This window comes from Mercenaria mercenaria, chromosome 2 (assembly GCF_021730395.1).
Source record: "Mercenaria mercenaria strain notata chromosome 2, MADL_Memer_1, whole genome shotgun sequence".
Taxonomy (NCBI): domain Eukaryota; kingdom Metazoa; phylum Mollusca; class Bivalvia; order Venerida; family Veneridae; genus Mercenaria; species Mercenaria mercenaria.
In genome coordinates this window covers 100,121,398-100,142,580 of record NC_069362.1, presented here as the reverse complement: position 1 = coordinate 100,142,580, position 21,183 = coordinate 100,121,398, and the positions used below count along the sequence as shown (strand labels likewise).

Genomic DNA, 21,183 nt, shown 5'->3' with positions numbered 1-21,183 from the left:
AAAAAAACAAAAGATGCCTTCAAGGACAGTTTACATGAGAACTTACATGCAGGAGAAAAGACAATGTGAGGAATTCAAATACAAGGATCAACAATATTCTCTGAAATCAAAGCGCAATGCCAGACAGTCTGAAGAATATCAGAAGAAAGATAGACAGCGCTCGCTTCAGTCAAAGCGTAATGCCAGACAGTCTGAAGAATATCAGAAGAAAGATAGACAGCGCTCGCTTCAGTCAAAGCGTAATGCCAGACAGTCTGAAGAATATCAGAAGAAAGATAGACAGCGCTCGCTTCAGTCAAAGCGTAATGCCAGACAGTCTGAAGAATATCAGAAGAAAGATAGACAGCGCTCGCTTCAGTCAATGCGTAATGCCAGACAGTCTGAAGAATATCAGAAGAAAGATAGACAGCGCTCGCTTCAGTCAAAGCGCAATGCCAGACAGTCTGAAGAATATCAGAAGAAAGATAGACAGCGCTCGCTTCAGTCAAAGCGCAATGCCAGACAGTCTGAAGAATATCAGAAGAAAGATAGACAGCGCACGCTTCAGTCAATGAGCAATGCCAGACAGTCTGAAGAATATCAGAAGAAAGATAGACAGCGCTCGCTTCAGTCAAAGCGCAATGCCAGACAGTCTGAAGAGTTCAGAGAAAAAGAGAAAGAGAATGAGAAGATGTCGAAAAGAAGGGCGAGAATAGTAGAAGAATTTAAGGTTTGGGAAGCAAAACAAAGAAGAGAGAAACGAACAAGTGATGACATTAAACAAAGAGAACTTGAAATACAAAACAAGTCAAAGAGAAAATTGAGATCAAATCCATATAATTTAGAAAAAGAAAGAATTGCAAAACAACAATGGAGATTAGATGCAAGGAGTAAAAATGCTGAAAAGGTTATGGATAGGAAAAGGAAAGTTCTAAAGAGAAAAGATCCTTCATTTTCAGAAGCTGAATTCTTGCAAAGAAAGAGAAGACAATGTGGACAAGATATTGACACTTGTATTGATCGCTTTCAAGAAAGAATATCAGTTGGGCCGCTATATATATGCAGTTGCTGTCATCAAACATGGTTCAAACACAGTGTAACAGAAGTAAAATATTTGACTTGTAATGAGAAAGAAAAATTTGTAACAGGGGTGGTATCAGTCGATAATAAAGAATGGGTTTGTAGAACATGTAAATCTAGTATAAACAGTGGTAAAGTACCGAAATTATCTGTTTTAAATGGGATGAAGTGGCCATGTAAGCCAAAAGAGTTGGAACTTTTCTCATTAGAAGAGCGTTTAATTGCATTACGCATACCATTTATGCAATTAAGAGAACTCCCAAGAGGTCGCCAGTTGTCAATTAAAGGAAATGTTGTAAATGTACCAGTTGATATTCAACCTGTAGTAAATGCATTACCAAGACCTTTTGATGAAAATGTTACGGTGCCAGTAAAATTGAAGAAAAAAATGTCTTTCAAGTCATGTGCTTTCTCTGAAAATGTTAGACCCCACAAAGTACTTGTTGCCTTACATTGGTTAATGAAAAACAGTGAACTTTATAAAAATGCTAATGTAGAAATCGATGAGCATTGGATTGAAAGTGTAACAGCAAACAGTAATCAAATATTGAATGAATTCTTTGAGTCTCAAGTGGAAATTTTAAAGGATACCAGTTATGAAGATTTTGACTCTTGTATGGCAGACCTTTTGGAGGAGTATACTTATGACCAAGATTACAGCACTTTATTGCGATCCTGTTTTCAAACATTAATAAAGCATGCATCAAATTTTGACGTTGAGGACTTTGAAAATGTTTCTGCTGAAATTCATGACCATTTTACATGTGAAGAAAAATCAAGACATCAAACTTTAGACATTGCAGATAATAGTGAAGAGCTGTATGATTCAGATGCAGAAGAAGTCGCACAGGAAAATGTTGGAAATATTGACACTTTACTAGACGATGCCAACCTTGAAAATCGAAACATGACATTTACATTCGCACCAGGGGAAGGTCAACGACCACTTAGCATATTTCAAGATACAGATTCAGAATATCTTTGTTTCCCTAGCATATTTTGTGGTAAAAGACGTCTTGAAAACGAAGCAAGAATTGTGCCAGTAAATTATAGTGACATTGCAAAATGGGAGTTGAGAAGCCAAGACAGAAGGGCTGCTAATTGTGTGCCAAATATTTTCTTTAAACTTAAAAAGATACAAATGAAGCAGCTGAATGATAAAGCCAATCTTGCTGTTAGAAGATGTCGGACAGGTACAAGTAATGTGACTGCAGCTCAAGTAATGAACTCCGAGTACATTGATAATATTGTCAGAAATGATGAAGGTTACTATTTATTTAAACAACTTCGAAACTCACCTTCTTATTTGGAGTCTCGGAAGAAAGATGTATATGCAATGCTAAGACAGTTAGGTATGCCAACATGGTTCATGTCATTGTCTTCTGCCGACACTAGATGGACTGATCTTTTGAAAATGTTAGCTACTTTAAATGATAAGGTCAACTATTCTGATGAGCAAATTGAAGGACTTTCATGGGAACAAAAGATTAAACTTATTCAGTCAGATCCAGTCACTTGCTCTAGATATTTTGACCACAGAGTACAAGAGTTTATTAATACAGTTCTTAAGAGTGAGCACAAACCACTTGGAGAAATTGCTGATTATTTTTACAGAGTTGAATTTCAGCAGCGTGGGTCTCCACACATTCACATGATTGTATGGGTAAAGAATGCACCAAAATACAAAGTGGATTCCATTAATGACTTGACCACATATGTGGATCAGTATTTGACATGTTCTATCAGTAATCCAGCTGTTGGTTCACTTGTAGAAATTCAAACTCACAAACATTCTAGAACTTGTAGAAAAAGAGAAGACAGACTTTGTCGCTTTGGTTATCACTACCACCAATTCCAAAGACTATGATTTTGGAACCTCTTGAAATTGACAGAGACAAGTACCATAAATTATATCAGCAGTTACAGAAAAAAATGAATGATGAAAAAGATGGATACAGTATGTCATATGAGAAGTTTTGACAAATGTTGTGCAAATGAGTGAGGAAGATTACATCAAATGTATCAGAAGTTCATTGAATTCACCAAAAGTATTTTTGAAACGTCATCCAAGTGAAATACGTGTGAATTTATATAATGAACATGTATTGAAAGGTTGGAGGGCAAATGTAGACATACAGTTTGTGCTAGATCCTTATGCCTGTGCAATGTATATAGTGTCAATATTTTTAGTAAGTCTCAAAGAGGTATGAGTAATTTGTTACATGCAGCTGCCAAAGAAGCGAGGAATGGGAACTTGGATATTAAAAGACAAGTAAGACATATTGGAAATGTGTTTTCAAATAGCGTTGAAGTTAGTGCTCAAGAGGCAGTTTATTTGGTCCTTCAAATGCCCTTGACCAAAAGTACAAGAGATGTCGTGTTTATTAATACATCCACTCCAAATGAAAGGGTCCAGTTATTGAAACCTGCCTCTGTACTTGAAAATATGCCAGCTGAATCAACAGACATAATGTCTGACAATGTTATTAAAAGATACTCAAAACGGCCAAAAGTATTGCAGCATTATTGTTTAGCGGATTATGTGTCACTGTTTGAAGTGATTTATCCAGATGGAAATGGAGACTCTGATGAAAGAAATGATGATGAGAATAATATGGAAGTAACAGATGATGAGGACTTAGAGGAAATTGAAACAGTTATAACTTTAAAAAGTGGAATCAAAATCAGACGTCGTCAAAACTCAAAAGTAATTAGATATGTAAGATTCAGTCGCAAAACAGATGAAGAAAACCATTACAGAGAAAAACTTCTATTATTTCATCCGTGGAGAAATGAATTAACTGATTTGCTGCCAGCAAATTTCAGTACATACAAAGAACACTATGAGTCATTGAAAGAAACAGTTGACCAGAAATGCTCTTATTATGAACATCATGCAGAAGAATTAGAAATTGCTAGAGATTTGGCAGAAGCAGAGTATGATGCATTTGATGAATTAGCTCCTGGAACTCAGCAAGTAGAAGCTGAAACTGCTGAAGAAGAAACAGTAGAGTCAGAAACATTTATATATTTCAATCCTGATAGAGCAGTTGAGCACCGGGAATATGATATTGGCATTGAAATTGGATGTTCTGTCAGTGCTCCACAGATACTTTCAAATGAAATCTTCTTCTGATGAAGACTATAGATCTCTATTGCAATCATTAAACATAAAGCAGAAACAATTTTACAATCATGTTATACATTGGGTGAAAACCAAAATGCACCTTTATATAACTTTTCTCTCAGGTGGTGCAGGTGTGGCAAAAGTGTAGTTATTAAAGCATTATATCAGACCTTATATAGAATACTTAATCTGAAAGAAGGCGAGAATCCTGATGACATTAGAGTTCTTTTATGTGCATACACTGGAAAAGCTGCATTTAACATCAATGGTTCAACCATTTCATCTGCCTTCAAACAAAAATACAAACAAGCAAATCAAACATTAACATGTGATGCTTTGAATACTTTTAGATCTAAGTATAAAAACCTGTCAGTTGTGATCATTGATGAAATATCAATGGTAAGCAATGGAATGCTAAACTTTATTAATCAGAGACTGCAAGAATTGAAAGGAACAAGAATACCATTTGGAGGTGTAAGTGTAATTGTTGTGGGAGACTCCTGTGAGTGGTGATTGGATATTTAATGATTTAACTCGTGATGCAGAAGCTCTCTCAATAAACCTGTGGAAAGAACACTTTTCATTGTATGAATTGACAGAAATTATGAGACAAAAGGATGATTTGAAATTTGCAGAACTTTTAAACAGACTTAGAAGCAATTGTTTGACAGATGATGACAAAACTGTTCTAAAACAGTGTGAAATAAACACAGATGCACAAAATTACCAGAAGGACTCGCCACATCTGTTTGCAGAAAATTATTACATGCATATATTCAATGAAAAAATTATTGATAGTTTAAACACGCAGAAAGTTTTAATACCATGTCATGATTCTGTTGTTTTCCCAAAACTTTCAAATGAAAAACAGAAAGAAGCCATACAGAAATTGCCAACAGATCCAAACAAAACAGCAAATTTACATTGTCAGTTACTAGTTGTAGTTGGAATGATTTATGATCTAACAGTTAATGTAGACACTGAAGATGGATTAGCTAATGGAGCTTCTTGTATTGTAAAACATCTAGAATACAAGCAAGTAGAGACAAATCGACCAAGTGTCATATGGGTGCAGTTTGATGAGGCAAAAGCTGGAAATGAAACAAGGATTAAATATAGAAACCGAGGATTTTACCATTCAGAAATAGACCATAATTGGACACCGATATTTGACATCGAAAGGTCTTTTACATACAACAAAAAGACATTTGAAAGGATTCAGTACCCTTTGCAACCGTCTGCTGGGCGTTCTGTTCATAGAGCACAAGGTACTACTTTAGAAAGTGCTGTAATTGACCTGTCTCAGCGGAAAACACGGAAAGTTCCACACCTACATTATGTTGCATTGAGTAGAGTTAAATCATTAGATAAGCTACAAATTCTAAATTTCAATGAGCAAGCTTTACAAGTTGATCAAAAAGTAAAGACTGAAATGGATAGGTTACAAAATAGTGCTAGACTGGAGTTGTGCTATGTTCCTTTAGAATCGGTGGATTCAACATTAAAAGTAGCTTTCAATAATTGCAGGTCTCTACATAAACATTTTAAGGATGTCAAATATGATCATACTCTCATGTCATCACATATATTTGGTCTTGCTGAAACACGGTTGTGCTATTCTGATACTGATGCTAAGTATGATGTAGATGGCTTTCGCCTGATACGAAATGATCAATCGTCACAATCACCAACTCACAGACCTTCACATGGAATAGCTGTATATGTCAGAAATGAAATTAATATATCTTCATATTGCTCGTTTAATTCGGAAAATTTTGAATTCACAATTGTGAAGATTGTGCAGGGTAATCAAGAAGTGCAGATTGTTGTGTTATACAAATCTCCAAGTATGCCTGACAGTATGTTTCGCACATTCTTGAGAGATGAACTGTTACAAAGAGTAAGTGTGTCAACACCTATGGTTATTTTAGGGGATTTTAATATTGATGTAGCGGTTAAATCTAGACCTGTTCTAGAGTACTTATCAGAATCACTGGTGTGTGAACAACTTGTAAATGAATCAACAACTGACTATTTGACAACTTTAGATCTTATTTTTTCAAACCTAGACGCTACAGTTGGGACAGTGGAAACCTATTGGTCAGACCATAAAATAATTTATTTGTATGAGAAATAATAAACAAAGTAAATTACTATTCATTTGTGCATCCTTAATCTGTTTCTTGAAAATATCACCCGTTTGGCTGTCTTACAGTGCCAACTTCATAAAAATATGAAGTTGGTACTGTATGGTGCTTTTGCTTTATGTGGGTGGGCACCATAAAAACATAACAAGGGAATGTTTCCACTATTTGAAATAGCTTAATAGCTCACCATCTTTAAGAATATCAAATTGAATTTTCTAATCAGTCTGTCAATATTATGTCTGTTGTTGCTTCTACTCTTGAAAAGACAATTATTGTACCCCCCCCCCTCCACCCGACAACAAAGTTGTAAGGGGGTGAATACTGGTTTCAGGTTGTCTCTCTGTCTGTCCGTCCGTCTGTCTGTCCGTAGACACAATCTTGTGCACACCATCTCTCCTCATCCCCTTGACACAATTTAATGAAACTTCACACAAGTGGTCAGTAACAACAGTAGTTATGCATGGGGCATGTTAGGTTCTTTCAGAAAATTTTTTTTGCAGAGTTACGGGACTTTGTTTTTTGTTACTATACTATATACATAGACACAATCTTGTGCGCACCATCTCTCCTCATCCCGTTGATACAATTTAATGAAACTTCACACAAGTGATCAGTAACAACAGTAGTTGTGCATGGGGCATATTAGGTTCTTTCAACGACAAAAATTGCAGAGTTATGCGACTTTGTTTCTTGTTAACATACTATGTACATACAGTCTGCATATGCAATCTTGTGCGCGCCTAATCTTCCGAACCCTTGCACACAATTTAATAGAACTTCACACAAGTGATCAGTACCAACCCTAGTTGTGCATGGTGCATGTTACGTTCTTTTAGATGAATATTCTGCATAGTTATGGGACTTTGTTTTTTTGTTACTATACTGTATACATACAGTCTATATACATACAGTCCACATAATTATGCGATCTTGTGTGCGTCAAATTGCAATGTACTGTGTCAGTGCATGCGGGGGGTACATTCATCACCTTTAGTGATAGCTCTAGTTTCTCAATTTAAGCAGTCAGTGGAAAATTGCCATTTTACAAATCAATTTTTTAACAGATGTGCGAAGTTTTAATTGGTAAATTCACTTTTTATAGTTTAAGTTATTTATTGCATGAACAAGCTTGATGTATCATTATGTTTTACATTTATCAACTTGGTCAAATTTGTGGTATGCAACAAATATTTGGTTGTTATGTATTCTATGTTTCAAAGGTTAACAATTATTGCTATCATCAAATAGACCAATCATTTTTGAATATTGTCAGCAACATGCAGTGTGTATTGTAAAGGTATTTTCATTTTATTGTATGAGAAACAATTGCTATTTGTGTCTTACAAAAACTTTACAGTTACTGTTGTCTCTCAGTCAATGGTTAATGTCACCAATACCTGTAAATAAGACAAATATTACAGTGCTTATAGAATGAAAAACAATTGACATAGTGTCTTTAAACTTGTATACATAAGTAAATGATTTAAATTTAAATAGGATTGTTAAAAGAATTATACTATGTAATTTATGTATATATTATGTGCTTGGCACTGATGTTACTATCTACACTATCTACAACATTGTAGCTCTTTCATGTTAAAGTTTTTCAAGTGTGTTTGTTCATTGCTTGTGTTAATATCTGTTTCTGTTTGATACTGTTTTCATTTTTGTGTTTTATCAACATATTGTCATTGTATTTGGCATTTAACATCACAACACAATGTTTTTGCCAGTCAAAAGTTAAATAATGCTAAATTACCTCATTTTACCTGACTTTAACTTTGGCCACATGTGATTAAAAATATCAACAATGCAATAATGTAGCAAAAGTAAAGGTTCAAACTGCAACAACATTTTTATTGTGTTGAATAATTATAACATGCATAGAAAAAAAATCTTCATCTTTGACCTAGCTGTTAAAACCCTGTATCTGCAAATATGAAACATGTTCGATTGTTATCAGTACATATATCATTGACAAGAACTAGCTTTTGAAGACAATGACAGCATATGATATAATTGTTTTTGAAGAGGAACTGTTTTGAATGTAAGTTGGATGTTGTGAGATAGTTTTGTATATGGCTGTTTAGTTATTACTGTACTGGGGGCACTATGTGCCGTATAAAGTTGAATTTATTTGTAAAAACAAATGCTTCTATGAAGCTGTACAACATGCGGGCATATCAGTGGGAATTTCTCTGTCTATAGTATGGATCTTTCAGGGATGTGGAGATATGCCTGTGATCCTTCTATTTGACCAAATACTAAGCTCGCAATGCAAAATACCCAGTACTAATAGCTCTCTACAACTAAAAAGATATTAGTTACTTTTTAAATCAGAAACATATCATATGCTGTTCATGAAAAATTATAATTTGCATTTGATACACAAGGCTTATATTGTAATGTCTATCAAACAATCTAGCATGTTTAATATCACATACTGCAGTATTTATTGTAAAGGTATTTTCATTTTATTGTATGAGAAACAATTGCTATTTGTGTCTTACAAAAACTTTACAGTTACTGTTGTCTCTCAGTCAATGGTTAATGTCACCGATACCTGTAAATAAGACAAATATTACAGTGCTTATAGAATGAAAAACAATCAACATAGTGTCTTTAAACTTGTATACATAAGTAAATGATTTAAATTTAATAGGATTGTTAAAAGAATTATACTATGTAATTTATGTATATATTATGTGCTTGGCACTGATGTTACTATCTACACTATCTACAACATTGTAGCTCTTTCATGTTAAAGTTTTTCAAGTGTGTTTGTTCATTGCTTGTGTTAATATCTGTTTCTGTTTGATACTGTTTTCATTTTTGTGTTTTATCAACATATTGTCATTGTATTTGGCATTTAACATCACAACACAATGTTTTTGCCAGTCAAAAGTTAGATAATGCTAAATTACCTCATTTTACCTGACTTTAACTTTGGCCACATGTGATTAAAAATATCAACAATGCAATAATGTAGCAAAAGTAAAGGTTCAAACTGCAACAACATTTTTATTGTGTTGAATAATTATAACATGCATAGAAAAAAAATCTTCATCTTTGACCTAGCTGTTAAAACCCTGTATCTGCAAATATGAAACATCAGTACATATATCATTGACAAGAACTAGCTTTTGAAGACAATGACAGCATATGATATAATTGTTTTTGAAGAGGAACTGTTTTGAATGTAAGTTGGATGTTGTGAGATAGTTTTGTATATGGCTGTTTAGTTATTACTGTACTGGGGGCACTATGTGCCATATAAAGTTGAATTTATTTGTAAAAACAAATGCTTCTATGAAGCTGTACAACATGCGGGCATATCAGTGGGAATTTCTCTGTCTATAGTATGGATCTTTCAGGGATGTGGAGATATGCCTGTGATCCTTCTATTTGACCAAATACTAAGCTCGCAATGCAAAATACCCAGTACTAATAGCTCTCTACAACTAAAAAGATATTAGTTACTTTTTAAATCAGAAACATATCATATGCTGTTCATGAAAAATTATAATTTGCATTTGATACACAAGGCTTATATTGTAATGTCTATCAAACAATCTAGCATGTTTAATATCACATACTGTGGGCAAACATATCTCTTATTTATATATTATTTAGATAAAAAATGCCAGCTTGTATTACAAATACTATATTATAATGTATAATGTCTGTGGATATCATTATTCACAAGATTTATGTCAGCAATGTGATGCTAGTTAAATAAAAATATATTTATAAACTGTAACAATAATTACTCTTCTTGTTATTTCCTAGGACTAATAATGTCACTTGCTCAACCAAAGCAAAAGTAGTACTGACACTCTAAAGGCCATATTTACATGAACCTTGTACAGAGATTGTTGAAATTACAATGCCCGGTTAAAAAAAAATCCTAGCCCTTAGTAGTGTGAATTTAAGTTCAACATAATTACCCGAGAGGTTACTCTTTATTAGCCAACCATCTACAGATGGTGGACTAGACAAATCGCCTTATCTCCATGTTCTGTCCTTCCATCTATTAACAATTTTTGTTATGGCATCTACTCTGAAACTACTTGGTGGTTTTCAATGAAACTTGGCCACAATGAACTGGGTTGCGTTTGGAGAGGTGAGCGATTCAGGACCATCATGGTCCTCTTGTTATTTTTAGTTATTACAAACGTTACATTACACATAATTTTGCATATAACTAAAAAAATTGATAAACAGGAACACAATTATTTTAAGAATAACAACTTTACATTCGAATTATTTTGAGTACGAACAAACAGAGTACGGATGAGTACGAAGCTAGTGACTAGCTTTCGAGTTTTATTATATGAATTCTGCGAACAATCAGGTAAAAACAAACCGACTGATACTAACAAAAACCATTAATATAATACCTAAAAACGGGCAATAGCACAAGTTACACGCGATACTTATTTATTCACAGTTATTTACAATAACTGAACAGACGCTTTGTAAAGGGAGTAAACTCTAAGAGAAGCTAGTGCGTACATTGATGGGGGCAGTACGTTTGGGGTTGGAAACTGATACAGCTAAACATACTATGGATTACATTGTATCTATAATGCTACAAGAAGAGGTTATTATGGAAGAAACAAGATGCAGATGCCAAATGTCAGTCTGCGCAGAAATACATACATACGTCCCTGGCAAAGCATTTCAAAATAAAAATCATGTATTAACAGCACGTGAATTGCCTTGTTTGCACACGATTTTTCTCCCGTTTATACATGGGCGGATCCAGTGAAAGAAGTAGTTTTTATGCAAGAATAGGGAAATATATACACATCACAATATTATGCTCACATATTCATGATGAGTGCTCAGCCCAGGTCACTATGTCCAAGGTTAAGGTCACACTTGAAGGTCAAAGGTCATGATCACAACATTTTACTTTCCTTATGTCAAAGTGGTGTCTGGGAGTATCAATCACCTTTAATGTTAACTGTAGTTTTGTCTTCTCTGTTGCAATATAAAAAAAAAATATGTTTGCCATGGCAGTAGATAATTAAAGTATAACATAAAACTTTTTTGTTTTAATGTGATAGATAGATAAAGGGCAATTTGGAGAATATTCAGGCACTTTATTTATTTGCTACATGTAAAATTGTAGTTGCCATGGCAACACAATTTTTAAAACATTTTATTTCAGCTTCCCAAGGTTTAATAATTATTTCCCTTTTTGAGGTAACTTTTGTTACTGAGCAATAGTCTAGTTTTTCTCTGATCAGACTTTAGAATAAACTGACCCTTTATTTTTATGAAGATTTATTAGAAGAAGAAAAAAGTTTGCAGGGTTTTTTTTGTAGAGCTTTGTAAAATTGTTGTGTGATTTTCAAACATACGCTGATAGAATATCTCTCGTCAATGCACAGAAAAATCTGTAATTGATTTTGTGTAAATAGTTAACAAACTGTCGAATCCTGGTGACTGTTACAGTACTGTTCTTTATTCATAGAGTTGAATAGAAATTTGCATGGAATTACAATAGAATTATCAAGGTATTATTTTCATAACATTTTTTTTTTTTTTGATGAATCAGACCAATTGAAGTCCAGTCCAGAATGCGCACTTTGTGAATTTGTGATGACAGAGCTGAAGACGTTGCTAAAAGAAAACAGTACAGAGGTAAGGATTTAATGCACTGTGTCGGATGTTGTTGCTGATTTCACTCACAAAGTATATGTCTCATGAAGTATTTGTCATGCCCTTACTTCAGAGAAAAGAACATGTTGACTGAACATGAACATGTTTTCCATCAGCAGCTTGAGAATGCTTGGACCTTACAGTGGCCAAAATTTATAGAACGAGCTCTGTGGTCAGTTTATTTGGGATATTGATTTACTCCTGTCAGTGTGTGTGTCTGTCACAAATCTTGTCCGCACTCGTAAGTCGAACATTTCTCATCCGATCTTCACCAAACTTGAACAAAATGTGTTTGCCAATACCTGGTAAGTCCTCGGCCAAGTCCGATAACAAGCCAAATTGGCCCAGGCATTTCAGAATTATGGCCCTTCAGTTACCGAAAATACTGATGCCAGTGATACAGGTCTTGGTGCATGGTTGACTCAGATACATAATGGAGAAGAAATGCCAATCTAGATGATTAGGCAGAAGTGGGAGACATGTGTTTTTCTCAAAAGCAGCTCTAGTACCCTTATGGTTTTGTCAATATGTCTAAGGTCAAGATCACAGTAAAACTTCACAGAATGATAGCCTTTGGTTTGTTGATAACCATTATTGTTCTGGGGTCAGTAGGTCAAAGATGACAGTGAGACTGCAAATGGTTTCTTGTAAAAAGTGAGAAGGCAGAGAAATGTCAGCTGTTGGACTTCATAGGATGATTGCCTGTGGTCAGTAGATGACCTGTAACATTGTAGGGTCAAATGTCAAGGTTACTCAGTCATGCTTGGGCATAACATCCTCAAACTACCATTTACTATTGAATATGGTCATTAGATGACCTGTATTGTTTTGTCAGAAGGACAAGGGTCACATTGACATTGAGACTAAAAATGGAGTATGATCAATAATTGGAGAATACTTAGACCTTCAGCTATCAAGTATCAGTTGAAATGTTTGTATACGGTCAGCAGATAACCCCTACTTTTTGTGGGGATGGATGGTGATTTGAAAATTATACACGAAGTTACCTCCAACAGACCACTATGAGGTGGGTTCATGTGTATGTTGCAAACGGCTCTTGTTTCAGTCTTAATTCTGTTTTCATTTGTTAGATGGTTAAATGTAGTTTTTGTGCCCCCCCCCCCCCCCCCATGAGTGGTTTGGGCATATAGATTTGCTCTTGTCCGTCCGTCCGTCCTTCCGAGAATGTTGTGTCGGGCTTAGCTCCAAAAGTATTTGACGTAGAGTCACAAAACTTTACAGAAATGTTGGTCAGCATGTGTAGTTGTGCACCTGGGGTTTCACATCTGGATGCATTCAGTCATGTAGGAGTTACGGCCCCTGACTTAGTAAAAATTGGTCATTTAAGTGTTGTGTCGCGCCTAGCTCCAAAAGTATTTGACGTAGAGTCACAAAACTTTACAGGAATCTTGGTCAGCATGTGTAGTTGTGCACCTGGGGTTTCGCGTCCGGATTCATTCAGTCATGTAGGAGTTATGGCCCCTGACTTAGTAAAAAATTGGTAATTTTAATGTTTTGTCGCGCGTGGCTCCAAAAGTATTTGACCTAGCGTCACCAAAGTTTGCAGGAATGTTGGTCAGCATGTGTAGTTGTGAACCTGGGGATTCGCGTCTGGATTCATTCAGTATTGTAGGAGTTATGGCCCCTGACCTAGGAAAAAATTGTCATTTTAATGTTTTGTCGCGCATAGCTCCAAAAATATTTTACCTACAGTCATTATTTCACTACACAAGACCAGACTTATCCAGACTTACTCAAAAAAAAAGTTTGTGAAACATGTATGTTAAAATGTACTTGACCAAGAATCATAAAACATTAGAGGATTGTTTTGTAGCCTATGAAATGTTCTCTTTAGAATTTTACTCAGCTAGGCCAGAGTTATGGCCAACTAAGTGAAAAATACACATAATGTTCTTAAAAGTTTGTTGCAAACATCTTAAAAAATGTTTAACCTGAGTCATTAAACCATGTTACAGTGGCAGGAGTGGGGGGCACCTGTGTCCTATGGACACACATCTAGCTTTAGCTTTATATGATATTGAGGACAACATGTGTGAAGTCATTTGTTCGCCAACTATGGTTCATGAGGGGAAGTTGTAAGTTAGTAATACAGAGAGCAAGTTAGCATTGGTATTCTTCCAAGAACACTTGTTAGGTTAATTTACTGTTGTAACATGATTTTAATACTGTCAAAATGACATTATACAAACAAAATTTTTATACGCTCGTCTCTGAAAGAGCAGGGCATATTATGTGAACACCCGTGGCACATGTCTGCTCTCTAAGTCAAACAGTTTTCATCCGATCTTCACAAAACTTGCTGACAATGTTTGTGGGCATAATATCTCGGCCAAGTTAGATAACCAGGCAAATCGCCCCAGGCACTGTTGGATTATGGCCCTTGAATTACTAAAAAAAATGGGAATTTAGCCTTGTCTACTCTCGAAGTCGAACAGTTTTCATCTGATCTTCACCAAACTGCTGATAATGTTTGTGGGCATAATATCTTAGCCAAGATGGATAACCACCCAAATCGCCCCAGGCACTCTTGGATTATGGCCCTTGAATTACTCAAAAAACTGCACATTTAACTTTGTCCGCTCTCTTAAGTCGAACAGCTTTCATCTGACCGGCATATTTTGTGACAGTCTGGCACTCTTGTTTACCATAGGATTATTTGTCATACTTCTTTGTGAAACTATTGAACATATATCGAAGACTGAAATAATTTATCACATTTAACAGGCTGAAATTAAAGCGGCTCTTGAGAAGGTGTGTAGTTTATTACCAGAGACAATCACGGACCAGTGTGATGCGTTTGTAGAGGAGTACGCTGACATGGTTGTGCAGCTTATATTGAAGAACTTCACACCAGAACAGGTCTGCACTGAAATTAAACTCTGCTCATCCAGACAACAATCTAAGTGGAGTACACTCATCACAATGCTTTCTATGAAACAGAAAGGTAATTATTGCAATGCACCTTGCCAGATAAATATGAAGTAAAAATTAGACGTTTTGTTCTGTTTTGTTGGGTTTAACATTCCAAAGCGATGATAGGCATTTCAGCCCAGGGGTGTTCTTCCATTTCTTTTCGTGTCTGTGTATATCAAAACTTCCCCACCTTAAACAGTGATAGTGAACATTTGGCTTGAGATGTTTGAAATAACATCAAAGTCATGATATACTAATCTTTTGTGCCAGATAAAATTTAAGCATAATATTATAAAAAATTTTTTAGCTCTTCAACCTGGCGTCGGCGTCGGCATCACACCTTGGTTAAAGTTTTGCATGCAAGTACATACAGCTATCATTTAAAGGCATATAGCTTTGGAACTTATTTTCCTTTTTCTAGGTCAATTACCAACCTCACTGGGACAAGTTCCATAACTCTGACATGTATTTTGAGCAAATTATGCCCCCTTTTGGACTTAGAAAATCCTGGTTAAAATTTTACATGCAAGTTACTATCTCCAAAACTAAAGCAGAATTGAAACTTCACATGTGTCTTCGGGGTTATAAAACTAGTTGATAGCATTAAGTCCCATAACTCTGACCTGCATTTTGGCCAAATTATGCACCCTTTGGACTTAGAAAATCCTGGTTAAAGTCTGCATGCAAGTACATACAACTATTACTTAAAGGCGTATAGATATGAAACTTATTTTTTCTTTTTCTAGGTCAAATACCAACCTCACTGGGTCAAGTCCCATAGCTCTGACACGTATTTTGGGCATAATATGCCCCCTTTTGGACTTAGAAAATTCTGTTTAGTTTTACATGCAAGTTACTATCTCCAAAACTAATGCAGATATTAAATTGAAACTTCACTTGTATCTTCTGGGTTATAAAACTAGTTGATAGCATCAAATCCCATAACTCTGACCTGCATTTTGGCCAAATTATGCCCCCTTTGGACTTAGAAAATCCTGGTTAAAGTCTTGCGTGCAAGTACATACAGCTATTACTTAAAGGTGTATAGATTTAAAACTTATTTTTATGCCCCTGAAGGGAGGCATATTAGTTTTCAACTGTCTGTCCGTTCGTTTGTTAGTTCGTTCGTCACAACGTTAACTTTTTGCATGAAGGCACTTTACTCGTGAACCACTGCACCCAGGACCTTCCAACTTTACATGCTGATAGTACTTATTGAGTACACGACCCCTACTGACTTTGGGGTCACCAGGTCAAAGGTCAAGGTCAAAGGTCATGGCGCTGCAGGGGCATTTGTCACCATTAGTGACAGCTCTTGTTTGGTTTTCTAGATCAATTACCAACCTCACTGGATCAAGTCCCATAACTCTGACATGTATTTTGGGCAAATTATGCCCCCTTTTGGACTTGGAAAATTCTGGTTAAAGTTTTACATGCAAGTTACTATCTCCAAAACTAATGCAGATATTGAATTGAAACTTCACATGTGTCTTCAGGGTTATAAAACTTGTTGATAGCATCAAGTCCCATAACTCTGACCTGCATTTTGGCCAAATTATGCCCCCTTTGGACTTAGAAAATCCTGGTTAAAGTCTTGCGTGCAAGTACATACAGCTATTACTTAAAGGCATATAGATTTGAAACTTGTTTTTTCGTTTTCTAGATCAATTATCAACCTCACTGGATCAAGTCCCATAACTCTGACATGTATATTTTGGGCAAATTATGCCCCCTTTTGGACTTAGAAAATTCTGGTTAAAGTTTTACATGCAAGTTACTATCTCCAAAACTAATGCAGATATTGAATTGAAACTTCACATGTGTCTTCGGGGTTATAAAACTTGTTGATAGCATCAAGTCCCATAACTCTGACCTGCATTTTGGCCAAATTATGCCCCCTTTGGACTTAGAAAATCCTGGTTAAAGTCTTGCGTGCAAGTACATACAGCTATTACTTAAAGGCAAATAGATTTGAAACTTATTTTTTCATTTTCTAGATCAATTATCAACCTCACTGGATCAAGTCCCATAACTCTGACATGTATTTTGGGCAAATTATGCCCCTTTTTGGACTTAGAAAATTCTGGTTAAAGTTTTGCGTGCAAGTTACTATCTGCAGAACAAATACAGATATTAAGTTGAAACTTCACATGTGCCTTCGAGGTTATAAAACTAGTTGATAGCATCAAGTCCCATAACTCTGACTTGCATTTAGGTCAAATTATGTCCCCTTTTGAACTTAAAACTCTTGATATTTTAACATTTTGGGTAATATTTTCCTGCTTCTGGGACAATATTTCGAATAGTCGAGCATTTGCTGTCTTACAGACAGCTCTTGTTTTGTAAAATAATGAGTTAGATTGAAATTACCATATTCAGACAGCATTATATCTATAATTTTGTTCTTTCTTATATTTATACAGTATAATCTGAGAAAAGTGAAAAGGGTTCAGACCACTAACTTTGTTTTTGTTTTCATAGATGTTCAGTATTCTCAGGCTGTGCTTCATAAAAAGTTTAGGGGGTTTTGGTTTGTTGTTTTTTTTTTGTGGGGGAGGGAGTTTGTGCAGTTTGACTAAAGAAAGCATTTTCTTTTGAACATGTATGCTCATTTATAAACAAGGGATGAATGCAAAAAAATACTTTTTATACGCCCAGAGGGACGTATTATGTTATGACGCTGGTGTCCGTCTGTCCGTTAGCAATTTCGTGTCCGCTCTGTAACTCTTGAACCCCTTGAAGGATTTCAAGGAAACTTGACACAAATGTTCAACACTCCAAGACGATGTGCAGAGCGCATGTTTTGGATGTCTCGCTTCAAGATCAAGGTCACACTTAGGTGTCAAAGGTCATATCAGTTTGTTTCGTGTCTGCTCTGTAACTCTTGAACCTCTTGAAGGATTTCAAAGAAACTTGACACAAATGTTCACTGCACCAAGACGATATGCAGAGCACATGTTCCGGAAGTCTCGCTTCAAGGTCAAGGTCACACTTAGGGGTCAAAAGTCATATCAGTTTGTTTCGTGTCCGCTCTGTAACTCTTGAACTGCTGGAAGGATTTCAAAGAAACTTGGCAGAAATGTTCACCACACTGAGACAATGTGCAGAGCGCATGTTCCGGATGGCTTGCTTCAAGGTCAGGGTCACACTTAAAGGTCAAAGGTCATATATGACTGCTTTGTGTATATTGCTCTGCATTGCAGTGCTCTTGTTTTTATTTGGCAGATCTCTTTTTTGTTCACTTACAATAATTTTTTTTTAAATTACTTCCCTTTTACTATTGTTACTATAAATAGCTTATTTTGAAACTTTTTTATTATTGACCGTAGGGAAAAACCGAGACCACTTTTCTGTGGTACAACATGGATGGTACCTCATATTTTTAGGTGTAGTTTTACATACCTATACCTGATAAGGATTTTTTTTTTTGTGGACTTAGATTTGTTTTTTTGAAGTTTACCTTTTGTTGTTCCACTTCTTTGGGCTACAACAGTCAAGTTCTTTAAATTTTGCTCCCATCCTATGATGGTACCTCTAATTTTTAGGTGTATTTTTACATACCTATACCTGATAAGGATTTTTTTTTTGTGGACTTTGAAATTTTTTTTGTGGACTTGGATTTGTTTTTTTGAAGTTTACCTTTTGTTGTTCCACTTCTTTGGGCTACAACAGTCAAGTTCTTTAAATTTTGCTCCCATCCTGTGATGTAATCCTTCGGGTGTATATTGCCCCGCTTGGCGGAGCTCTTGTTATTCACTTCTTAATATGCAGTCAATGAAAATGTCTGAGTAGTAGTAGTCACAAATGTAAAATCACTGATAAATTAACACATTAAGATAATGACTAAAGTTTTGATCAACTGTACTAAAATGTATGATAAAAAAAAGTTAAAAAATTATAAAGCAAGTTTTAGAAAATGCAACTATTTCTAGATAAATATTTAAAGGATATTATGTCTCCCACCACACAGTGGTGTGGGAGACATATTGATTTACTCCAGTCTGTGTGTCTGTCTATCACAAAGCTTGTCCTCACTCTAAGTCAAACATTTCTCATCCGATTTTCACCAAACTTAAACAAAATGTGTTTGACCATAAGACCTCGGCCAAGTTTGATAACTAGCCAAATCGGTCCAGGCATCTTGGAGTTATGGCCCTTGAATTACCAAAAATCGGCCTTTTTACTCTTGTCCACACTCTAATGCAAACGTTTCTCATCCAATCTTCTCCAAACTTGAATAAAATGTGTTTGACCATGAGACCTCGGCCAAGTTTGATAACTAGCCAAATCGGTCCAGGCATTTTGAAGTTACGGCCCTTGAATTATCGAAAAATCGGCCTTTTTACTTTGTCCGCACTCTAAGTTGAACATTTCTCATCCGATCTTTACCAAACTTGAGCAAAATATGTTTGACCATGAGACCTCAGCCAGGTTTGTTAACTAGCCAAATCGGTCCAGACATTTTGGAGTTACGGCCCTTGAATTACCAAAAAATCCGCCTTTTTACTCTTGTCCACTCTCTGAAGTCGAAAATTTCTCATCCGATCTTCACCAAACTTGAACAAAATGTGTTTGGCCATACGGCCTTAGCCAAGTTCGATAACTAGCCAAATCGGCCCAGGCACTTTTGATTTATCGCCCTTTAATTACTGATTGGATCCACTCATCCAGACCATCTAATTGGATCCACTCGTCTAAACCATCCAGAGAAACTAAACATTTTTCATAGGGGCAGTTGTGGGAAACATGCGCTTTTCTCAAAAGCATCTCTAGTTAGCTTTGTATCGTGAAATATGCACGAGTTCTTCAGCGGAAATATTGCGCGCCTTTAGGTTATATACCAATTTAAATTGTTCTTTGTTTTGAATAAAATTCAGTCACTTCACACTGATTTTTTTACACTTTCTAGATTTTTTAATCCCCCGCCGTGGCGGAGGGATTATAGGAATGGTCTGCGTCCTTCCGTCCTTCCGTCCGTCCTTCCGTCCATAACAAAATTGTGTCCGGTCCATATCTCCTAAACCCCTTGAAGGATTTTCATGAAACTTGGGTCAAATGATCACCTCATCAAGACGATGTGCAGAACCCATGAGTCAGCCTTGTCGGTTCAAGGTCAAGGTCACAACTCTAGGTCAAAGGTTTGAGCCTGCCATTTTGTGTCCGCTCTATATCTCCTAAACCCCTTGAAGGAATTTTATAAAACTTGGGTCAAATGATCACCTCATCAAGACGATGTGCAGAACCCATGAGTCAGCCATGCCGGCTCAAGGTCAAGGTCACAACTTAGGGTCAAAGGTTTTGAGCCTTCCATTTTGTGTCCGCTCTATATCTTCTAAACTCCTTGAAGGATTTTCATGAAACTTGGGTCAAATGATCACCTCATCAAGACAATGTGCAGAACCCATGAGTCAGCCTTGTCGGTTCAAGGTCAAGGTCACAACTCTAGGTCAAAGGTTTGAGCCTTCCATTTTGTGTCCGCTCTATATCTCCTAAACCCCTTGAAGGAATTTTATAAAACTTGGGTCAAATGATCACCTCATCAAGACGATGTACAGAACCCATGAGTCAGCCATGCCGGCTCAAGGTCAAGGTTACAACTTAGGGTCAAAGGTTTTGAGCCTTCCATTTTGTGTCCGCTCTATATCTTCTAAACTCCTTGAAGGATTTTCATGAAACTTGGGTCAAATGATCACCTCATCAAGACGATGTGCAGAACCCATGGGTCAGCCTTGTCGGGTCAAGGTCAAGGTCACAACTCAAGGTCAAAGGTTTGAGCCTTCCATTTTCTGTCTGCTCTATATCTCCTAAACCCCTTGAAGGAATTTTATCAAACTTGGGTCAAATGATCACCTCATCTAGACGATATGCAGAACCCATGAGTCAGTCATGCTGGCTCAAGGTCAAGGTCACAGCTTAGGGTCAAAGGTTTGAGCCCTCCATTTCGTGTCCGCTCTATATCTCCTAAACCCCTTGAAGGAATTTTATAAAACTTGGGTAAAATGATTACCTCATCAGAACGATGTGCAGAAATTATGAGTCAACCATGCCAGCTCAAGGTCAAGGTCACAACTAAGGGTCGAAGGTTTGAGCCTTCCATTTTGTGTCCACTCTGTATCTCCTAAACCCCTTGAAGGATTTTCATCAAACTTGGGTCAAGTGATCACCTCATCAAGAACTCATGAGTCAGCCATGTCAACTCAAGGTCAAGGTCACAACTGAAGGTCAAAGGTTTCAGCTCTGTATCTC

At 36.2% G+C, this 21,183-nt stretch overlaps 1 protein-coding gene across 1 annotated transcript in view; it reads left to right on the top strand.

The window, feature by feature from the left end:
- The window catches only part of LOC123564714 (uncharacterized), a 135,326-nt gene that overhangs the window by 101,762 nt on the left and 12,381 nt on the right, over positions 1-21,183 (top strand). The window contains exons 33-34 of the mRNA XM_053527499.1: positions 11,900-11,985; positions 14,749-14,968. Coding sequence (XP_053383474.1) covers positions 11,900-11,985; positions 14,749-14,968 — 306 coding nt within the window. The remainder of the gene's footprint in view (positions 1-11,899; positions 11,986-14,748; positions 14,969-21,183) is intronic.